This window comes from Nasonia vitripennis (assembly GCF_009193385.2).
Source record: "Nasonia vitripennis strain AsymCx chromosome 5 unlocalized genomic scaffold, Nvit_psr_1.1 chr5_random0002, whole genome shotgun sequence".
NCBI classification, from domain to species: domain Eukaryota; kingdom Metazoa; phylum Arthropoda; class Insecta; order Hymenoptera; family Pteromalidae; genus Nasonia; species Nasonia vitripennis.
This window is the reverse complement of record NW_022279652.1, coordinates 2,252,770-2,276,270: the sequence shown is the minus strand read 5'-3', so window position 1 is coordinate 2,276,270 and position 23,501 is coordinate 2,252,770. Positions and strand designations below refer to the sequence as shown.

General features: G+C 39.6%; 1 protein-coding gene across 2 annotated transcripts in view; it reads right to left on the bottom strand.

The window, feature by feature from the left end:
• Positions 1–820: 820 nt before the first annotated feature.
• LOC100116299 (abl interactor 2) overlaps positions 821–23,501 on the bottom strand; it is a 179,199-nt gene continuing 156,518 nt past the window's right edge. For both annotated transcript variants that reach the window (XM_032602134.1, XM_031932866.2), the window contains exon 5: positions 821–1,147. In XM_032602134.1, the coding sequence (XP_032458025.1) occupies positions 984–1,147 (164 nt within the window). In that variant the 3' untranslated portion in view covers positions 821–983. The remainder of the gene's footprint in view (positions 1,148–23,501) is intronic.

Below are 23,501 nucleotides of genomic sequence, written 5' to 3'. Positions count from 1 at the left end.
GTTGTCTAATACCTCTTTCTGACACCAAGATTGTCATAACTACACAGAAAGAACAACTTTTTGTCATTTTTTTTCTATTTTCAGGATCCAAATTTTTCCAGAACCAATTTGAGACCATTTGAACGGTTCGTCGAGGTATTTTATAGTGAAAAGAGGCTGTTACCTATTGGATAATACTCGTATAGCAACTTCAGAATTAGTAGGATGCCATTACAATAAATTTTCCATCCTTAATTTACGGTTTTTTTTAATTTTCAGGATAATCCGATTAACACTGGTGATTTTGCCACTCGCCATTCGAAAGCTGAGAATTTTCTACAAAATTTAACATTTTTTTGAAAATTTTTAGATGAAATAAAAAGTGGGCAGCAGGGGTGTAACGTTGGGAAAGAATGCCTCATATATATTTTTTCAATAAAAGGCTTGATAAGATCTGAAACCGGGGACAAAATGTTGCCGAAAGGTAAAAGAGGAGGTACAAACACGCTACAGCCACAGTACAGCCACGTTACAACTACGGTAATGCCGCTGTATAGCTATTGTGGAGCCAAGTTTCGACAAGATTGTTCGTGAATAAAATCTGACAGTCGTTATTCTGCATACTATTTTATTTCCCTTGCATCTTAGCAATGTTCATGAATAAAATGCCTTTAACTTTTACTTTTTTACGTCAAACATCTGAGTTCTAATCTTTAATAAAATTCTTTTCACTTATCAAGATTTCATACACAACTACCCCACGCGATTAGCAATAATGCGAAAATACTTTCAGAACAAGATAAAGTGCTAAGGATTTTTTAAACATTATAAAATAGAAAAATGGAAATAAAAGTCATGTTTACTGTCGATTGCATCGATGTGCACTTAAGATAACTAATAGTAAATATCAGTATGTGACTACATCTATATTATTTGAAAATGTAATCTGGTAATACAATAAATCTTAGGATAGGAATAATCAGATCCATTATTATAAAATCATTTTAAACACAGTGTTCGACATAATTTCCAGGGAACAATCCTGTTATGCCATCCATTACGCCTTCCCACCATCCGTCATCATTCTTCTTTAAAACGTAAATGACCGAACTTTCTTGAAAACTTAACTCATCTTCTTTATCTGCATAATAATCATAAATGGCAACCACTGAAAAAAAAAATTGTCATTGAAAATTACAAACAAACAAAAATATTTATTTTAATATTATTTTGTTTATAATGGGAAAAAAGAAAGCGATTACAGGCGAGTGTTGGGACAACCTGGGCTAAAGAAGATGGAAATCAAACTAGTACAGATCGCTTTCTTCCCGCTTTTGTTTTTCAGTATATTTTTTATCTCACAATTTGTACCAACATTATGCTAATGCGAAAGGGAGAGATCTAGGACAATAAAGTGATATTTACTATTCGATTGATGTAATAGCATATATTTAGTAGAGGTGGGACAAAAAACAATTAGTTATTAGAGTTTGGGCTTGTCTAGAAACATGTTAAAAATGTGTTTTGAAGTATTTTAAGTCGAATAATAGTGTTTCTGGAAAATGTCAGTATAAATGTATGTGTGTATATGTGTGTGCGTATGTATACACACACGCCTGTATCTTAGCTTCTACTAAGTAAATTTTAGGCCACCAAGTCTCATTTTTTTTTGTTTTTACTGTAACATAATGAGAAAAAGCCCGTTCTTACATTTTCTTAACTCTTTTTTTTATAGCAATTTTTCTAGATTTGAGAGTTCAGTTTTTTTTTTGATAAAGTTATCAAAAGTACTATAACTGTCTGTAATTATGAATGAAGTACCATCGATGCAAAAGGGATGGATTCAGTCGGTGTGAATCTGACACACGACTGAACAAGGTCATGCTATGGTCTTTCTAAGATAATAACCCTAATACCTCTTTCTCTGAGGAAGAAACAAAAAAAAAACACGCACACACAGACGGCCGCGCGGGGATGCCGATAACCCGTATGTGGCGCGCCCCCTGGATGGCGGATAAGGGAATGCTCATTGGCGCGTCGAGGTCTCCTCAACTGACCGAAGGGTAGAGCAGAAATAAAATATGCACCGCGGACCAAACAGGCTAGGGGAAGAAACCCCAAAGATAAATCAAACATGGATAGTGAGTACTATAACATTACTACCCCAAGCGGGTCAAGCCCCAAAGCTCAAACCTGCCGTCGATTCCGATCATGTGAAAGCCCCGGTGGTCGACGCTGGCCCCATGTAGTTTGAGAAGAGGGGGGGGGGCAAAACTCACTTAGAAGCCGCAGAGGTTTATCACCTGACCCCTGCTGCATGTAGAGACGTAGGTAATATGGAAATGGAGGTTGATGCAGACAGGGATAAAAGAGCTGTATGCATAACGCAAAGGAAGTCTTGGCAGCAGAATCGATGAACTGATGGATTATGTCAGGGACAGGCACAATGTGCACAAGCAAATTAAAGATCTTGCCCGAATCATAAGAGCGAGCTATAAGAATCTTTTTATGGCAGAAGATAACTTACAGCAATGCCAGCGATCGGGAACTCAGGGGAGGGAAACCCAGACAACCCCGAGTCTCAGATCTCGGATAACGAGTACAACAAAAAAGCACAACTACTCCACAGGATAGAAATGAAGGAAATAAAGGAGCGGATAATCAACTTAAATATGCAGCGTGGCAGGAACACGTCACAAGAAAGTCAAAGAAAAAGGAGAAAAAGGCAAGCAAAAGGGATAAAAGTGTCCCTGGCGTTACAAACCAGAATAGGACTAGCAAAGATGGACCGAAGCGGGCAAGACCTCCCTGACCGGATGCTTTAATCATCAAGGCTGCAAAATAAAAGAGCTATGCAGACATTTTGTCGAAAATGAAAGCGGCTCCGTCACTTAACACACTGGGGAATAGCGTTAATAAAATACGCAGAACAGTTGCGGGAGATCTTGTGATAAAGCTTAAATGCGCAAAAGAAATCAAAACCTCAGAATTCCAAGAAACAGTTAAAGCGGTACTACTGGAAGGCGACACAATAAAAGCACTCCAGAAAAAAAAAAGAAGTAAGAGATCTGGACATGCTTACCTCAAAAGAGGAGGTACTAGAAGCACTACAGAAGGAAATTGGCAAAGAGAACATTATAAAAGTCTCTACGATAAGATCTCTGCATAAGACGTATAGTGACACGCAGATTGCAGTGATATGGGTACCAGCTCAGATAGCGGCTAAGATCACTAAGCTACAGAAGATCAGAATAAGATAGGTTAACTGCGGGATCCGGGTGGCTAACCGCAAAAACGAGCCGCTTACGTGTTATAGATGCCTAGGTTTTGGCCTTACTGGCAGAACCTGCACAGTAACTGAAGATATAAGTAAGCTTTGCTTTAAATGAGGAAAAGATAGACACAAAGCAAAGGAGTGTAAGAACTAACCTAATTGTGCACTCTGCAAAGGAGGCACAGGTGAAAAGAGTGGCCACGCAGCTGGTAGTTACGCATGCCCAGTTTACCTAGCTGCAGTAGAAGCCACTGACAGACGCAGAAAATAAAAATAGTGCAGTTGAATATAAACCACTGCGCGACTGCACAGGACCTACTGAGCTAGTACGTCGGTGAGACAGACTCCCAATAATAGACGACCGCCAGTATACTAGTGGGATAAAGAAACAAAGAAATAAAGGATGCTAAACGAATACGCAAGAAAAAAATCCGAGAAAATAAACGATAGTGCCTTAAAGAGTTACAGGACGAGGTTGAGCTGGATCCTTGGGGGAGGCCATACCAAGTAGTAATAAAGAAGATAAAGGGAGGTTATATTCACCCTCCTAAATGCCTGGAATTGCTAGACCGTTTTGTGACTAAGCTGTTTCCCCTTTAACTGGAAGTAGCAACTATCCCTTAAGCAGCGCCTGGTATTATCAAAGGAAGATAGGCCACCTGGAGAAGAAGATGCCTCATACAGACCACTCTGCATGTTGGACACTCCAAGCAAGATTTAAGAGCGCATAATCGGTGTTAGAATGGACCAAGTTATTGAAGAACCAGGTGGATTTTTGACACCGTAAGCTTAGTAGTCGACACTGGTAGAACTGCAATAGAACGAAAGAGATAGAAAGAAGGAGCCAAGAAGTACTGTGCTATTGTTACACTGGATGTTATAAATGCGTATAAGGGGTCAAGCCTGGGTTTAATCCTGCAAAAAAACAAAAAAATTTTTGATTTGATGTAATTTGAAAAAAAATTCTATTGAAAATATATAAAATATACACCATTTTTATCGAAAAAAACATGTATATACCTTGTAAAATCATTGACCAAAATTCATGACATTTCACTATATAAATAAGTGTTTTCAGTCACTTGCCACGGCTTTTTGAAAGATCCGGACCGTCTTCTTTACACTATCCGGGCTTAAAATGTACCTTAAACATGCCCCCTCGGACCGATCGAGAGACATTTCTAAAAAATATGAATTAAATATAGTTTTTCGATAAAAATTGTGTATATTTTATATATTTTCAATAGATTTTTTTTCAAATTACATCAAATCAAAAATTTTTTGGTAAGAAGAATATCTTTTTGTTTTTTTTTTTGCAGGATTTAACCCAGGCTTGACCCCTTAACTCTGCCAGCTGGGGCAAGATACACGAGGCACTACGGAAAAAAGAGGTATCCGCATATATAAGAATCTGACTACCTGAAAGACAGAACCCTTTTGTATGACACAGAGAACGGTACGAAAGCCTATAAAGTAACCGAAGGGGTCCAACGAGGGTCAGTGCTCGGCCCATTATTGTGGAACATCATGTACGATTGAGTACTTGGGCTAGTGCTACCTAAAGGAGCAACGGTTGAAGGATTTGCAGACGACATTGCAGTAGTGGTAGTAGCAAAGCAAAAGAAAGAGGTGACGAAAATCGCTAATGGCTATCCTTATATCTAGTAGGAAGAAAATAATGACAATAACACTGACAGTGGACGGACACGAAATAGACTCTCAGCCGATCATTAAGTACCTGCGAATCACCATGGACATCAGACTAACGTTTAAGCAGCATCTCGAGAGGGTGATCAATAAAGCAGCAAAAGTCGGTGCTGCACTATCGTGACTAAGGCCAAATGTAGGTGGACCAACGCAGGGTCGGAGGATACTCCTAGCCAGTGTAACTATATCAATTATGTTATACGGTACCCCAGTATGGGCGGATGCCATGTTGGTGAAGTCCTACGCATGAAAGCTGTGAACAGTTCATAGGACAAGTGCATTGCGTTCTGCATACCAAACAGTATCAGGAGATGCAGTGTGCGTTATCTCAGGTATGTCGCCTATTGACCTGCTAGCAACAGAACGAAAAAATATATACGAAGAAAGCCGGCGTGGTGACAATACTCAAAAGGAAGTTTGGAAATTCGCGAAGGAACAAACTCTAGCTGAGTGGGAAAGACGATGGGACTCCAGTGAAAAGGGGCGATGGACGCACCGTTTCATACCAAGGATTGTTGGCTGGACCAAAAGACGACACGGGGAAGTGAATTACTACCTTACGCAGTTTTTGAGCGGACATGGGTGCTTTCGAGCCTACCTACACCGCTTCAAGATAGAGGAAAATTCAAATTGCCCAGTATGTTTTGTGACTGTTCGCGATACGAAATGGAATGAGAAGAACTCGAATGTTACCTTCAGACTAGGGTGATACCTGAGTCCATGATGACAGCTATGTTGACATTGAAGGATGGCTGATTTGCAGTAAACAACTACGTAAGGGCCATTCTCAATAAGGTTAGAAATGATGAAAAGAATAGAAGGGAAGGACAAGGCGAAAAAGTCGAGTAAAACTGTTGCAGTTGCACAGAGTTGAGCTCTTACTCTCCTGTCTGATGCAGAGAAACGTACGTGTTGTGTCCGTCCAGAAAAAGACTAGTTTGATCCTGAACCCCTAATCACCTTGGTGGATGGGGGATGTATGAAAATGTCAAACTTCAAAGGAGAAGCCAACTATTGTTTAACGATAGTACCGGTGGGGATCTGGTGTCGGAGGGACATTTGTGAAGAGCATGCTCTGCATACGCTACATAGAATATACACATGCGCACGCACGCACGCATACACATACGTATGGGCTATTCCACGTCAACCCGTGCGGACATTTTTTAAATTAAGCATGAACGCGTTTTCTCCAGTTCTCCGATTCTTTGGCTCTCCAGTTAAATTATTTATATTATTTATATATTTAAAACTTGACTATTTTTCATTGACTTCATTCATTGATCATAATCTATGGTTACAATTTTTACGTTTGCTACAGCATTAGTTATGCATTGTCGGACAAGAAGCTACCGCGCGTAGATTCTTGTTAGTTCGGATTTCGCGAAGCGGGAAAAGAAATTCGGAAAAAATAAATAAACTTTGGTTAAGCAGAACTAGGTTTTGTTTATAAGAGGGGAAAGCCTTTCGCGAGTCGCGCGCGCGATAGAAAAACACGTGCGAAATTCGAAGGCGCGAGAGGGACGGAAGGAGCGAGCGCGCGGGCTAGTCCAGGGAGGAGGACAGATAGCTTTCGGCTCCCGAATTGTAAACACGCGGCTTCGCTCGTATCGCGAAAGTGCGTACGTCGGTGTTTCGCGGTACGTGCGGCGTTGAGAAAGGAGTGTGTGTGTGTGTGTGTGTGTGTGTGTGTGTGTGAGTGTGTTAGGCCGATCCAGGTCCTGCCAAGCGGTCCAGCGCTAGACCCCGACAATTGGCGACGGCGTCATCGAAAAGACCAGCAGAAGGTTAGTGTGGATGCGGGCAGTGCTTGAGAGAGAGAGAGATTGTGCGCGAAGATACCATCTGCGTGGTGCGATACGCGCGACCTTCGCGGCGAAACACGCGTCGAGCGCAAATACTCCGGCTTCGCGACGAGTCGCAAAGTTGTTGCGACTCGTGCATTATTATTATTTTGTCTCTCGACGTATTGTAAATTCACGTTTATCTCGCGAACCTAAATATAACCTTAGTCTTCTTATTTTACGACTTTTTGTTATTATTTAACGACCGCCACCTTGCTAATTCCTTCCCGCGATTCCTTCAACGCACCTGAGTAGCCGAGCACGCACCAGAAGGTGCGGTATCCACGAGAAGAAGCAGCGGGATAAGCTGCATTGCAACGCGGGTGAATCGCTGGCGTTGAGGTGCTATCCGCCGCAACGTGGGATAGCGATCTCATTCAACGTCGTTTAGGCGAATAAAAGTCTCACCCCGTTACAAATAATATTTAATAATAGTATACATCAAAAATAAATTTTTTTATATAATCTTAGTATAGGCTATATTAAAATGATAAATCATTATATAACATACTTTATACGAAGAAATATAATTTTTGACTATTCTATTCTTTCCGAACAAACTCTATAACAAAATACAGTAATGAACATATGTTAACCGCGGGCGAAGCGAGCGTTTTTTTCGGTAAATCTGGGGAATTTATGCCTAAAATTATAAAGATGTGTATCTTAGAGCCACTTGCTACCAACTCTTGATCGTGTGGTACAAGTAAATTTCTACTATATTCTTACAAATATAAGAATTACAATAAGATTACTTCAATTTTAATGAGATTATGAAATACAGAGTGTGACGCTAGGGAACCGGGAAACAAAAGAAAAATTCGAAGCACTTTAATATAATGTAGGATTAACACACAGATAAACGCAATGTAAAAAAGGATTTTAATAAAATTAAAATATTTTTAAAGTTGCCAAAAATTTTTTTACTTTTCGAAATGAGATTCGATATTAACTTTATTTTTTAAATTAAAGTTTTTAATACAAAATTTTAAAAAATCAAAATTTTTCAAAAATTTTTTAGCAACTTTAAAACATTGCAATTTCATTCGTTTTAAACAATATAACTATGTGTTTTTATCCAAAACAATTGGATATTTTCATGTGGGAAAGATCTAAAATGTACTAGTCTTCGCGGCAAAAATGAAATGTACTAGTCTTCGTGGCAAATCTGAAGTGTAGTCTAAGTTTAAAAATCATTCATCAGGGCAATTTCTAGGTGTACAGGGTGGCCGATGGCAAGGTCTAGGTAGTTTGCACCGTAGTTTTTGGTGTCTAGGTAAATAAACCCTAATTAAAATATTGATGTATTAAAATTACGTATTTCTTCATATAATTTTGATATGTGATTTGAAACGTCAGTTTGTTATGCACTGATTTTGAATGTTTCATCGGGTAATTTTATGACTTGTTAGAAGAATTAGAATATTTTAGCTTCACGAAATATTTTTACGTGATTTAAGTATGTTCTTTGATTACATAAATATTTAGTTCTAAATATTTACTACTAAATACTCTTACATACTTTAAATTTGTTAAAATGAGTTGCCATGTAGGTGCTAATGAGTGATGAATATTATTTTTTTATATTCTTTAATTTAGTGAAAGTATTAAAAATGATTAATTTCTGAGGCATAAGACCCCATTTTCCGCACTACCATCCGCATGGTATCACCCATAAGATTACTCATTTTAACAAATATATATTTGTTGAGAATTAATCGACCCGGCGTGTCTTGGGAAAATAACTAACACACTTTTATGGCAAATGACACTTCTTTATTCACATCGAGCTTACCTTCGATCTGTTATAAACAGAGTATGTTATTACAAAGATCCAGCTTATATAAAACACAAATAAGTATATTCAAAACGTATAAGAATGCGAACGCGTCTTTCTGTCTCGAGAGCTCAGAGAGAAGTGAGCGCTGCCGCCGCAGCCGCGGCGTCGGCGCTGGCCGGCGAGGCCGCTAAGAGGGGGAGAGCGCAGTCCCATCATGCCTTGCACGCATAGAGTCTCCGGCGGGCCGAAGTCTGCTCGCTTACACTCAACAAAAGTATTTAAAAGTATAATTATTTTGAACCTAATATTTATGTAATAATAACATACTAAAATTACGTAAAAAAGTTTTATGAAGCTAAAGTATTTCAATTTCTCTAAAAAGTCATAAAATTACGTAATGAAACGTTCGAAATCAGTACATAACAAACTGACGTCACAAATCACATATCAAAATTACATGAAGAAATACATAATTTTGATACATCACAAAATCACGTCAATATTTTCACCAGGGAATCATACGAGGACGGCATCTAGGTAGTTGGCTCCGTAGTTTTTGGTGTCTAGGTAAATAAATCATTTGAGGACGGTGTCTAGGTGTATAGGGTGGCCTATGACGAAGTCTAGGTGATGCGCTTCGTAGTTTTTGGTGTATAGGAAAATAAATTGTACAAGGACAGCATCTAGGTGTACAGGGAGGCTGATGACGAAGTCTAGATGGTGCGCTTCGTAGATATCGGTGTCTTAGTATAATAATAATATTCGCAGACAGCGAAAATTTACACCTATCCAAATTTTTTAACATACATTATCAATCATAGCCACCATACCAATATTTTACGACAGAAAAAGCAGTGTTTTCATGTTAATGATAAAAATGTTACAAAAAAGACATGGTCGAAATGTGCTATAGATGCTTTTTATTTTTAGGACAAATATCAGACTCGCCTAGCTTTTTACTTTTTTAAAAGTCAATTTTTTTTATCATCCATACATTTTCTTGCATGCCGTGTATCATAACTTACAGAGGCTGAATTTCATTGATCGCGACTTCCAAATTATAACGCGAAAATCAGTAGATCCCAAAGTGTCACAAAAAGTTAACTTTATTTCTAATTAAATTAAGACATGTAATAAGTGTAACACTGAGAGAACCGGAGAACTAGAGAAACATTGAAAGCACATTAATATAATATAGAATAGGATTTGATTGTTACACAACTAAACGCACTGTAAAAGAGGTTCAAATAAGATAAGAATTACATAAAGGTTACTTTAATTCTGATAAAATTAAGACATAGGAAGTGTGACACCGTGAGACTGGAGAACAGGAGAATCAGAGTGTTCATAAAGTAACTACATTAAATAATTTGGTCTCCAATACTACAAAATTAACGTCACAGTGAAAGTCAGCCACTTAATTCCATACAGTTGCAAGTCAAATAAAATATATGATTGCAAATATTTAAATGATTCAAAAATCAAAAGTAAAATAAAAATTCTTCAATTGAGTTTTACCAAATTATCTACACAGATTTACAATCCAAGCGACAATAAAACACGACCAGCATGAAATAAAGGATGAAATTGTTGAATTAAATGCTTAAAACTCAAAATTTTTGAATCAGACTTAAATATTATCGTCTCGATTGGACTAAATGTAAATCTATCTACATAATATTCATTCGATGTTTTTAATGTGATTTTCAATTTTGCCTTCTAATAATGCATATCTTTCTAAAATTATGTTAAACTATTTTGGATCCCCTTCCTTGATAACATTATCCTTCATTCCACATTGTTATGAAAAAATTTGAAAAAGTTTCTTCTACATTTATAAAAATCTACTATTATATTAAAGTGCTTAATGCCCCGTGTGCCGTGAAGCCTTTCACATCTTTTCCCAATAACATCTAAGATATAATTTTGGGTCTTACAATTTTTGAGCCTTAAAATTTTTGGGCCTTAATAATTTTGAGTTATTTATATATTCCTGTGTGCAGTAAAGCCATTCATATATATTCTCAATAACTGACATATTTATATCTATTAGTATAATTTTTATCTCATTTGAATTTTTTGAAGTCCTATAAACTGCGTAACAACGTAGACTTAAGGGTAACAATTTCAGACCCGTCTCAACGATCGCAGACGCGAACAGCGCCCCTCCACTGAACCGATAACGTCGACAGTCACAACAAGTTTGTAGCACAAAAAGTTCAAATAGAAAACTATATACAAGACCAAAGCTAATATGACAATACAAAGCAAAATCAAAATTGAAGATCTTCAAATTTCAAAGGCCAGAGCAGACTGAGCAATCAAAACAATTTCCCCTGCTATCTATACAAATTGGTACGCATGCGTGGACTGCATTGATAAATATCAGATATGTATATGAATATTATCGTACAAAATTATTATAATTTTTCCGAACTGGCCACTTCTAAAGTTCAGGGCAGACTGAGGAATCGACACCACTTTCCCGATTATTTATACATATTGGTACGAATACGCAGATTACATTGCAATATCAGAAATATGTATAAATATATATATATATATATATATATATATATATATATATATATATATTTAACTTACACTGCCTTCCAAAGTTTAGTCGGCTTTGATACTATGATTTTCTGCGTCAAATACTATATTAGAAAAATATTATACATAAACTTATAGCAATATTATCGTATGTGTGTGTCTATATATATGTAGGTGCCCCACGTTAGGTGGCAGCACCTCCCGACTGCGGAGAGAGAGAGAGAGAGAGAGAGAGAGAGAGAGAGAGAGAGAGAGAGAGCAGCCATGCTGCGAGCGAGCGCCGACGCCGAGTAGTGTTCCGCAGACCACGGCACGAGTCGGTCGAGCTGGAGAGAGAGAGAATAAAGTGATTGTTCAAGAGAAGAGTGTCTAGTCTAGAGCCCAGCCTAGACTTCCTCTTCCCACATTGGTGACCCCGACGCAGGCTTCTCGACGATGAGTCAACGAGCGCCGACGAGAAGAAGAAACGCACATCTCGGCAAGTCTCTCCAGCCGCGGAGTCTTTGTCTCGCACGTCGTGGACAAAGACATTTTGCGATTGCGTCATTCTTCACGTACATCGCACACTCCCGTGTGCACGCTGGCACGCCGGTGCACACGCGGAGTACTATCGACAACCAAGTCGATCTCCTCGACACACGTCTTTTTGTGTCGAGGGCGGCAGCAACAAGTCCTAGCGACGCGCCGCCATTTTGAGTTATACGCGCGCAGGCACGCCGGCGCGTATAGTCTCCCCGCAACTATACGTTGCACAACGTGGAAGCCCTCGCCGATGGACTAAATCTTCTGCGCGAAGCCACCGTCACCGGCGCCTTCTCATCGTCAATGCCGTGACCTTTGGCGCTCTACAACAAGGATTTGCGTGAAGCCATCGACACCGGCGCCTTTTGTCCACCTAACCAACACCTCCTCATCGGCAACAGTAGTGGCGGAATTGTAGCGTCGTTTGTGGCAAGACGTGCGAAAATCTCACACTTAGGTAATTTAGTGCGCGCGAGCGAAATTTCACCGCAAAGCCGCCATCTTGGTTACGAAGCGGCTCTGATTCCGAGAACTGTGTGTGCGAATCGCAACAGTTCGTCGAAGTGTCACGCATACGTTGCGTCAACGAATAGATTCAGTAAATCTATATATTTTTTTTTAGAATGCGTAATTAACACAAGTGTGTGATCTTCTTTTAGTTTCATAAGGCTTAGGGCACGTCAGGCCTCTCACGTGCAGACACGTTGCTTCCTTCTCCCGGACGTTGGTTCACGCAGAAGGAACAACAATCATCTCTAGTTGAGAGAGTCCTCTTACACACGCCGCAAGGTCAACTCAGCGCCGCGGCATATACAGGTTACAAACTTTAATTCCATAATTTTACGTTTCCTATCTAGGAACTTTGTGATTTCAATCATTTTCCTCTTTTATCAAATAAACAAACGACGATAATAAATAAATTCAAGCAACAGGCTCCCTCGCAAACAGACGCTGTTGCTTCCTCCTCCCGGACGGATGGTTCACGCAGGAGGGACAACACGTCTTTTCCGAGAGCCACGTCGTTTGGCAACGCAACGTAGCGTTAGCCTTTGCATTTGCACCTAGCAATAAGTTAATTTAGTTGGCGGATGAACAAGTCTTTGCCTTGCTAATGTATGTACCGTCGAGTACACTTTAGTCTATTAATAATTTTGTACGGCTTGTTTCAACGTAGAGTTAGGCTGGTCGTTGCACCCCACCGTTTATGAGCGATAACGAGTCTAGCTTACAATTAAGGTCGGGCAAGCTAGTCCCCAAGACTTTCCTTCCAATTTCGCGTATTTCAAGGTCACTCAGAAGACCCGGGAAAATGTCGTTATTCCACTCTCCAGTCAAGACAACGAATACCAGTACCAGCAACGAAAGCACTCAGGATGCCACCACGAGCGACATCCAACTAAGTATCTCTCCATCGCTCACCACCCACGTTAATTCGGGTTCATTACCGAGCACTTCGTCAAACACGATTTTTGACTACGTAGAGGTAACAAATATGGCAACCGGCTTTGGCCTGCAACCCAACGGTACGGCAAACGCCTTTCAAGATGGTTTTCGCCAGCCACCTGGCACCATAGCAGGAGGCTTTGACTTCAGGGGAGTGAGCCAGCGATCAAATTTTCCAACTTCAACTTCGTACTTCTGGCCCTCAAGCACCACTAGCACCATTACCAGCTACACTGGTGCCACCAACAAAAACAGGCACTCAGACGGCCAGCGACGAGCGCCTAATGCCGACCAAATCCTGGAATCGATCGACAAGAAGATTGACAGCAAAATGGATGAATTTAAAAGGTACATGGAGGAATGCTTTGCCTCGTGGTCGCAGAAGCAACCCACGGATCACGTCATTGAAAACAAGGCTGCAATGACAACGACCTTGACCTTCGCAAGCTCGTCACTGGCAACGACAACAACTGCTAACACTACCTGCTATAGTTCTTCCAGCTGGACGCCCAACGTCTTCGGCAACATTCCCTCAACTGGTCAAACCTTTCAGCCTGACCTGCCTTTTGCTTCACATAGCAATTCAGGAGCAGACTTCCAACAACGAAATCAGTGTCAAGGAAACTCCATGCTTGGACAGCCACACTGCCTTCCAACGGCACCAAGCACCAAACATCTACAATTCTGGAACTTCCACAAACACGATCCTCAAGGATGGTTCAAGCAATTGGAAGATCTGTTCTTGACTCACAACGTCCATGACGACGAAGCCAAATTCAACTTCGTCGGCACACGCTTGAGTCAAGACATTCATCACGAGCTCCAGTACAAGATGAACACTCTTGTTAGAGGCTGCAAATATGAGGAACTAAAAAAAATTCTCACGGATAAATATGCTGAGACTCCGGAGCAACAATTAGACAGGCTTTTCAAAGGTCTGGAAATTGGTTGTAAGCGACCATCAGACTTCCTCGCTGAACTGCTCAGCCTAGCGCAGGACCGAGTGCCCAGAGATACAGTAATTTCGCTCTGGAAAAGCCGTCTTCCAGCACAAATACGACTAATGGTTTGGAAATACAAAGAAGAAGCAGAACTTATCAAAAGCGCAGATATGGCCTTCAACATCCTTCAACAGTCACACAACATCAGTGCTTTGAAGGACAATAACCAGCCTGCCGCCTACCCGATCGACAAGTTCGAACAACTATTAGCTGCACTTCAGAAGACAATCAATCCTGAACAGCAAGGTCGTTCTAGGCCAGATAAGCATTACAACAGGTCGCGTACTAATTCAAAGAATAGACGCGATTCGACCTCGGGCAGATCAAAATCCAAGACGCGCTATTCCAACAACACAAACTTTTGCACCTTCCATCGGAAATTTGGCAAGGAAGCGCGTAATTGTCAGCTGCCGTGTGCTTGGAAACGTGGCCCCGGTCAGGAATACAAGATAAGGCAGCCAAAAGAAACGGACAAACAGGAAAACTAAAGAATCCTGCTGTCGAGGAGACTGACAGCCGGTCCAACCTCACCGCACGTCTCCACGTGAGAGACAATCTCTCAAATTAAGTCTTCCAGATAGACACCGGTGCGGACATTTCCGTAGTCCCCAAGCCAGACAATTGGCAAGGTAAGCCAGCGGACCTCAAGCTCTATGCGGTCAATGGCTCCACTATCAACATTTATGGCGTCAAACGTCGCGAGTTGGACGTTGGCCTACCATACAAAATCGCTTGGAACTTCACCATAGCGGATGTTCCGCATTCAATCATAGGAGCCGATCTCCTGAAGCATTACCATCTTCTGCCAGATCTCAAGCTCAAGAGAATGGTAGATGGAAATCAGTTTACGCACGCTCCCGCTTTCGTCAAGTCAGTGCAGCCAGTGCAAATTTCCTTTTTGGCTCCGAAACATAAATACGCACACATCGTGAACAAATATCCCCAAGTCTTTGGCCCTGACCAGTTCAAGAACGGTCAAGAAAAGGGGAGTTTTTCACCACATTGTCACCAAGGGCCAGCCAGTCTCGCAGCGAGCCCGTCCTCTCGCTCCAGCGAAGCTCAAGGCAGCGAATAAGGAATTTCGGAAATGGTGCGAGCTGGGCATCTGCCGGCCTTCCAACAGTGCATGGGCCAGTCCACTTCATATGGCGCTGAAGAAAAACAACCAATGGCGTCCTTGCGGCGACTTTCGCAAATTAAATCTAATCACAGTCCCGGATCGTTATCCGATTCCGCACATGCATGATTGCATGACCTTCTGCCACGGCAAGAAGATTTTCTCGGCCCTAGACCTACGCCAAGCCTACCACCAAATCCCGGTAGCACCAGAAGATGTGCCCAAGACGGCAATAATTACACATTTTGGACTTTATGAATTCCTAGTTATGACTTTTGTCTTTCGTAATGCCTCACAAACCTTCCAGCGTTATATTCACTCGGCGTTGGGAGACCTAGACTTTGTCTTCGTCTACTTAGACGACATTCTTATCGCTTCCACGTCTGAAGAAGAGCACCAGAAGCACTTAGATATAGTGCTCAATCGCCTCAACGAGTACGAGCTGCAGGTAAACCTGGAGAAATGCAGTCTCGGGGTTTCTGAACTCGTTTTCCTGGGTCACCTCATCACGCCTAACGGTTTCAAACCTAACCCAGAGAAAGTTAAGGCGATTCAAGAATTTCCATTACCACGGACCATCGAAGAATTAAGAAGATTCTTAGGTCTTGTGAACAGCTATAGGCGTTTACTCGCGCACGCTGCCGAGACACAACGCCCTCTTAATGAATTCTTGAAAGGTGCCAAGAAGAAAGACAAACGCCCAGTTCCCTGGACTCCGGAAGCTGAGGATGCTTTCCGCAAATGCAAAGAGGATCTCATCAACTTAGCTTTCACAGCTTTTCCCAGTGAAAACGCTGAACTGCGCCTCATCACAGATGCTTCCGATACCGCAATGGGAGCGGCCCTCGAGCAACGCTCGGATGATGCCTGGCAACCCTTGGCATTCTTCTCGCAGAAGTTCTCTCCTGCGCAAATGAAATACGCCACTTATGACAGGGAACTAACGGCAATTTATGAAGCAATTCGTTACTTCCATCACTACCTTGAAGGAGCAGAATTTAAAATTTATACGGATCACAAGCCTTTGATCTACGCTCTTCAGCAGAGCCACGACAAAATGCCAGCAATTCGCTCTCGCAGATTGTCATATATCGCCCAGTATAACACGGAGATTCTTTATCTCCCAGGGGAGGAGAATGACGTTGCTGACGCACTGTCAAGAATCAACGCTTTCACATCTCCTGCATTTTTCAACTGGAGCGTTCCTGAACTCTTGGCCGATCCACAAGTCAGGGAAGTCCTCGCTAACATCAACGCTTTCAAGCTGCCAACACTGTTCGCCGCCAAACAACTCAGCGAGGAACAGGGAAAGGACAAAGAGCTAAAAGAAATTCTGCAAACGCCGGACCACCCCTTAAAGCTGCGCAAACTTACGTGGGGATCCGCGCACGTAGCATTTTACTGCGACATCTACGAGGACGTCATTCGTCCATACCTTCCCAAGAAATTGAGAAAGGAAGTTTTTAACAACTTTCACTCACCCTCGCATCCTGGAGTCAAAGTCACAACCCGACTCATCCACCAGCAGTATGTGTGGCCGAACATGAGTCGCGACATCGCCTCTTGGTGCAAAGCGTGCACAGCATGTCAGCAATCTAAAGTGACCAAACACAATAAGTTTTTGCCCAGGCATTTCATTGCTCCAGATGCTAGATTCGATCACGTCCATTTGGATCTCGTAGGCCCCTTCACCCACAGCAACGGCTACGAGCATCTCCTCACCATCATCGATCGCTACACGAGATGGCCAGAGGCAATACCAATTACAGATACCACTGCGGCTACGGTAGCTCATGCTTTTCATGACAACTGGATCTGCCGTTACGGTTCACCCACGACGATCACTACAGATCAGGGTGCCCAGTTCGAATCCAAATTGTTTTCAGAATTATTATCGATCCTAGGAATCAACAGGATCAGAACCTCGTCGTATCATCCTGCTTCCAACGGCATGGTGGAGCGTCTCCACCGAGACATCAAGTCAGCTCTCATGTGCCACGGAGACAACCAAAACTGGGTTCGTTTACTGCCCACAGTCATGCTTGGACTACGCACGCGCATCCGTTTAGACACCGATGCTAGTCCAGCTGATTTAGTTTTCGGCAAGTCAATGAGGATTCCCGGTGATTTCTCTCCCTTCACCAACGAAGAGCCGAACGTTCGTGTCTTCTACAACGAATTTCGCGATTACATGAGACAACTGAGACCAGTTCCAGTTAATCACAAGACAGCCACCAAGCCATTCACACATCAAGGTTTAGATACCTGTACACACGTCTTGTTACAGGAAAAACCTATTAAACCTGCATTGACGCGGCCCTATACTGGCCCTCACAAAATAATTTCGCGCAATCCAGCGAACCACACCTTTAACATAGATAAGGATGGCACGGTCAAAACAGTCAACATTGAACGGGTGAAGCCCGCGTTCATCCTGCAAGATGATCCCGACGGCACTAAGGAAAATACCACTCCTGAACCGATCAGGATTCCTTCACCGACGGATATCAACCGCGTTCAACCAGCAGACGACACACGTCCAGCACCCCTCACCACTGATCCGGTGGATCACCCTATTCCTTCCCCACAACCTCATACACCCAAACGTACGAAGTTCGTGCCGAACATTTTAAAGAGGAATAGGCATTCGGACTCGATTCTGTTACAAAACAAGACTTCTAAGAAACGAATCTCTTTCGCTCGTAAACCTCAAGTCAGAACGTTCGTTTCAGAAACTCAACCAAAGAACAAATTAGATTTAGTATACATTGTTAACACGTTACGAGAAATTTTCTCACGTTAGTCAAGCTCATTTGCGCTGGGGTGTAGCGACTAAGTCCTCTCACGCTCTTTACTTATTTAATTTATCTAATAATCATTATTTAAACGTCTAGTCATGGACAAGGTCAGAGAAGCTCGAACACAGCTGCAGGCATACAGAAATGCCTCTTCCGATGAGCAGCTGCGTGCGGATTGCTTTCGAGCTGATTTAGACCTCGAGCAATTCGAAGTCTTCCTTCAGCAAGCCCTCGAACATCGCGAAACACGAGCACTCACCACCAGATACGCGAGTTCGTCAAACTTTCCGGTCATCCAAGATGCTCAAGTTCCTCAATTGTTCGTTAACAACAAACCTGTATTGCGACTTTTCCTGCGTGACATCCTGTATCGCGTTACTAGGAAAAAGCTCTACGAATGTTTGTCAGCACAAGGGTGAAAATCCAAATAATTCTAGCGAAGAAACTTCCATAGTACATGATGAACTCAGTCAGTATGTAGATGGTAGATATTTAAGCCCAATGGAAGCTGCTTGGCGTCTACAAGGATATCAATTAATTAATAGAAGATGATTCACATATTTTTATTATTTTTGAAAAAGCTTGTCACATCATGTTACCATTTCAATTACGTAAATTTTTTGCATGGTTTATTTTAGCAGAAAACATACAGGGTAATACAATTTGGAACAAATTTAAAAATTATTTCACCGAAGATTTTAAGACAAATAAAGAGAATGATGCTCTATCTCATATTCAAATTATATTAGAGAATGAAGAAAAATCTTGCAAAGATTTCAGTTTACCAGAACCAAATAGTATTATTAATGATGATGCAATATCTATAGATAATGTCTTACAAAGTGCCGATATCTTTAAATGTATGTTTGATCAATTGACCGATGATCAAAAGGCAATTTTTGAAGAGTTAGTTGACAATGAACACAAAATTTATTTCATTGATGGACCTGGAGGTTCGGGAAAAACGTTTTTATATAAAACATTAATTTATTATTACATGTCATTAAACAAAAAAGTTTTATCAATGGCATGGACTGGTATCGCGTCTATTTTGTTACCTAGGGGATTTGACAAGTCATCGAACCTTCAGATTGCCTTTAGATTTAAATAATATTTAAAGAGCTTTTTTGAAATTAGAGTCTGACAAAAAAGATTAAGAGAGGCAGATTTAATAATTTGGGATGAAGCTTCAATGATACCTAAAAAAGCTTTAGAAATTATTAATCGTACTTTACAAGATGTATGTCGTAACGATATTCCTTTTGCGGGAAAATGAATAGTATTAGGAGGAGATTTCAGACAAATTCTTCCAGTAATTAAACATGGATACCGAAACTCTATCATAGAAGAAACAATTAAATATTCAACTTTGTGGCCTCTTTTTAAAATCTTGAGGCTCAATAAAAATATACGTTCGAATAATGTAGAATTTTCCTCTTTTTTGTTAGAAATAAGAGAAGGTAAAAACTACCGATGTTTGCAATGAAATTTATAAAAATATTAATTTAGGTGCTTCCGTTAGTAGCGTGATCTTAGCTCCTCATAATGAAGACATCAAAATTTTAAATAACAAAGTTCTAAAATTATTACATGGCGAATCAAAGACATATTATAGTGTAGATTATGTAACACATAAAGGAGTAGATCAAACAGAGGAAAATATTCATTTAAATTATCCAGTTGAAATGTTGAATAATATCAGAGAAGGTCTTCCACCACATAAACTTAATTTGAAAGTAAATGCAATAGTGATGTTAATCAGAAATTTAAGTATTACAGATGGTTTATGTAATGGCACTCGTTTAAAGATTACCAAATTATATGAGTATAACATTGAAGCAGAAATAATTACAGGCGAAAACATTGGACAGAAAGTTTTTATACCGAGAATAACACTAAACACCGAAAATTCATCTTCGTTTCCATTTACTCTTTTTAGAAAACAATTCCCAATCATATTAGCGTTTGCCATAATGATAAATAAATTACAAGGCGAAAGTTTTGATTCAATAGGAATTTTTTTGAAAGGACCATTGTTTTCGCATGGTCAATTATATGTTGCATTATCTCGATGTCGAAATCCTGATAATATACGTATTCAGAATGAGTCAGGTGAATCAATACAAAATATTGTTTGGACTGAAATTTTAAATATTTGAATCAAAACTGTTTAGTCAATTCTTAGGGTTTTCGATCATAGAATAAAGTATTATTCGATTTTTTTTTTAGATTTTTTTCAAATAAAAGACATTTATTTATATTAATGCTTATACTTCTTGCTGCTTTTCAATTTCGAATTTTAAAATCATTTTGTAGACATTCAAATTAGTAGGCATACATAATTCTTTTTAAAATTATTTTACAAGAATCATCAATATACACAATGCAGAACAAAACAGAAACATAAATGATCGTTTAATAACAATAATAAATTAATTTCATATTATTATAGGACATGATATAATCATGTCTAATTAATTAATAAATATTAAATGATTGTTTAACATATTTACTTAAAAAAAGTTTCCATTGAGATTTCTTCCTGTTAAAAAATATAGAAAAAAATCAAGATTTATTATCAAATTAACTACGTATTTAAATTTCTTTTTTCAATATGAATACGTAAAATTAATTAACTGATAAAAATTAATAAAAGTTAATTTTTCTTAATTATATCATATTTTACGTAATTCAAAGGCGAAAAATTTAATTTAAATATAAAACTGATTTGATAACAAATTGATTAATATCCATTATTTTTAACAAGATATTATTTAGATTAAATGCATAAATTAAAAATATTAAAATGATTAGAAAGATTGTAAACTTTTTTTAAGTAAATATGTTTCTGCAGGATGGAGGATGGTATTAGGTGGAGTCTTAGGGGTATCTAAGGGACTGGTATCTAAGACTCCCGTGGTTATATGGCTCTAGGCGATGATTCCACGGTTTTTTATTAAATTATTATATAAAAAATTCAAACTGTTAACAATAGATAATTTCTAACTTGATATACAGGGCGTTTCATTTTAAACCGACCACGACAAAAAACCATGGAAAAACTAATTTTAACGAAAAATGACCTTAACAAAAGTTGAAGGGGGTAAAGGGGGCCATCGAATGACACAAACACCTATACCTTGAACTCGATTTTCAAGGTCATTTGAAGGTCATTGTATTTTTTTAACGGGAACCCCTATTCTTGACCTCGGAATACGGCGCAGCGGAAAAAATTACGTCGGAAATGACATTTCAAGTTTGCGTTAGTGACCTTGAGAAGGTCAATTCAAGGTCAAATAAGAAGTATCAGCCTAAGATTGTTTTCCTTTCAATTTTTTCGTAGAATTATCATTTTGATATTGTAATAAACATTAAGAGAATAATTGACTTAAAATGTGATTATGCTTTGCTGACTTTAAAGCCATTTTGTAAGGTCAAAAGTGCAAAAATGCAATATCAAATGTTATGTGAAGTCCATATTTATATCCTAACTATAGCGTTACCCAGGAACAACGACGTGGACGTAATAGGATTGTGTTCCCTTTGGGGTGCTTGATTAGAGTGAGTCCCCTTGCCTCTCACTTTTCGGGGTGCTTGATTAGAGTTAGTCTCCTTGCCTCTCACTTTTCGGGGTGCTTGATTAGAGTGAGTCCCCTTGCCTTTCACTTTTCGGGGTGCTTAATTAGAGTGAGTCCCCTTGCCTCTCACTTTTGCTCAAAATTCAACGCAGGTGCTCAAAGACACCACCATTTTGTTGGATACACAATTCAATTCGCTACTGAAAATGTTCTACTGTTCTGAGTAATACAGCTCTTGGGATGTTTGCACAAGCGGTTTGAATTCTGTGGATCATATCTTCCCTTGTTGTAGTATCATGTTCATAAACAACATCTTTCAAATACCCCCACAAATAGAAATCGGGTGATGTCATATCTGGAGATCTTGGTGGTCATCGAACACCCAAATCTCCACGTCCAGTGCGTCCAATCCACCTGTCACGGTAATTTTGATTAAGATATTGTCTAACTATTCGAGCATAGTGCGCAGGAGCTCCATCTAATTGAATCCACATTCTTGCTCTTGTGTATAATTCTACTTCTTCAAGAAGTACTGGAAGACGTTCTCTCAGGAACTGTTAAAAATTATGGCCATTTACATTTTCATCGAAAAAGTATGGGCCTACAAGGTATCCGTTAACAATTCCACACCAAACATCAAGACTCCAACGATTTTGGTTATCTATCTGCCTGTACCAATGCGGATTAACATTCGACCAATAATGACAGTTGTGTCGGTTAAGCTCTCCATTGCTTTTGAATTTTGCTTCATCAGAAAACATTACGTATTGAAAAAAGTGACGATCATTAGCAATCATTTGTCGTGCCCATTGGCAAAACTGTAGCCTTAACCTCATATCAGCAGGTGTGAGATCCTGAGTCAAAGTAATATGATATGGATGATAACGTTGACTTCTCAGTATTCTCCAAGCAGTAGCCATAGGTATACCACTTTGCCTTTGAATTTCACGGGTACTAACGTGGGGATTCAAATGAACCATTGCTAAAACGACCATTACACGAAGATCATCTTCGTTGTAATTACGACGTTCTCTAACCCGTGCTAGTTGCCCTTGTTGAGCTCTACGGTAAATCTCACGAATGGTTGTATGACTTGGATGTCTTCTATCGGGATATCAAATTCGATACAAGGCTGCAGCTTGTCGATAATTACGTCTAGATTCACCAAGAATCAATAAAATATCAACCCTTTCAGCGTCTGGATAATCAGCCATTGTTAAAAATTTATAACAAGTTCAATAAAAAATTTTGTTTTTACCAAACTGAACAAATTAGATAGCTTTCGATGAGTAATAAATTTTAATAGAAAAAATAAAGGTCAATGAATGAAAAAGAGAAAATGTTAAACAAATGATATTTGATTAGTTTGGCTAATCAATAACTATTCAATAACTAGTAAACTATTGAATACTAAGTGTAAGTAACATTGAGTAGAGGATAAATTCATATGAAAAGAGATCTCTTATTAGAAAAATTGTCTATTTCAACAATGAGTCGCGGGAAAATTCAACATGAAAAATCATCTTTACAAAATAAATTATTTATTTCAACAATAAATTCAGGCAAAATTCGATGAGGAAAATTAGTAGCCAATTGTGTCCACGTCGTTCCTGAGTAACGCTAAAGATAGGATAAAAATTCGCTTACGAAAACATCCCAAGAACTGAATAGAATCCAAAAAAATGGTGGTGTCTTTGGGCACCTACATTCAAATCTGTACATAATAAAAGTGAGAGGCAAGGAGACTCACTCTAATCAAGCACCCCAAATGGAACACAATCCTATTACGTCCACGTCGTTGTTCGTGGGCAACACTAAAGTTAGGATATAAATATGGACTTCACATAATATTTGATATTGCATTTTTGACCTTACAAAATGGCTTTAAAGTCAGCAAAGCATAAT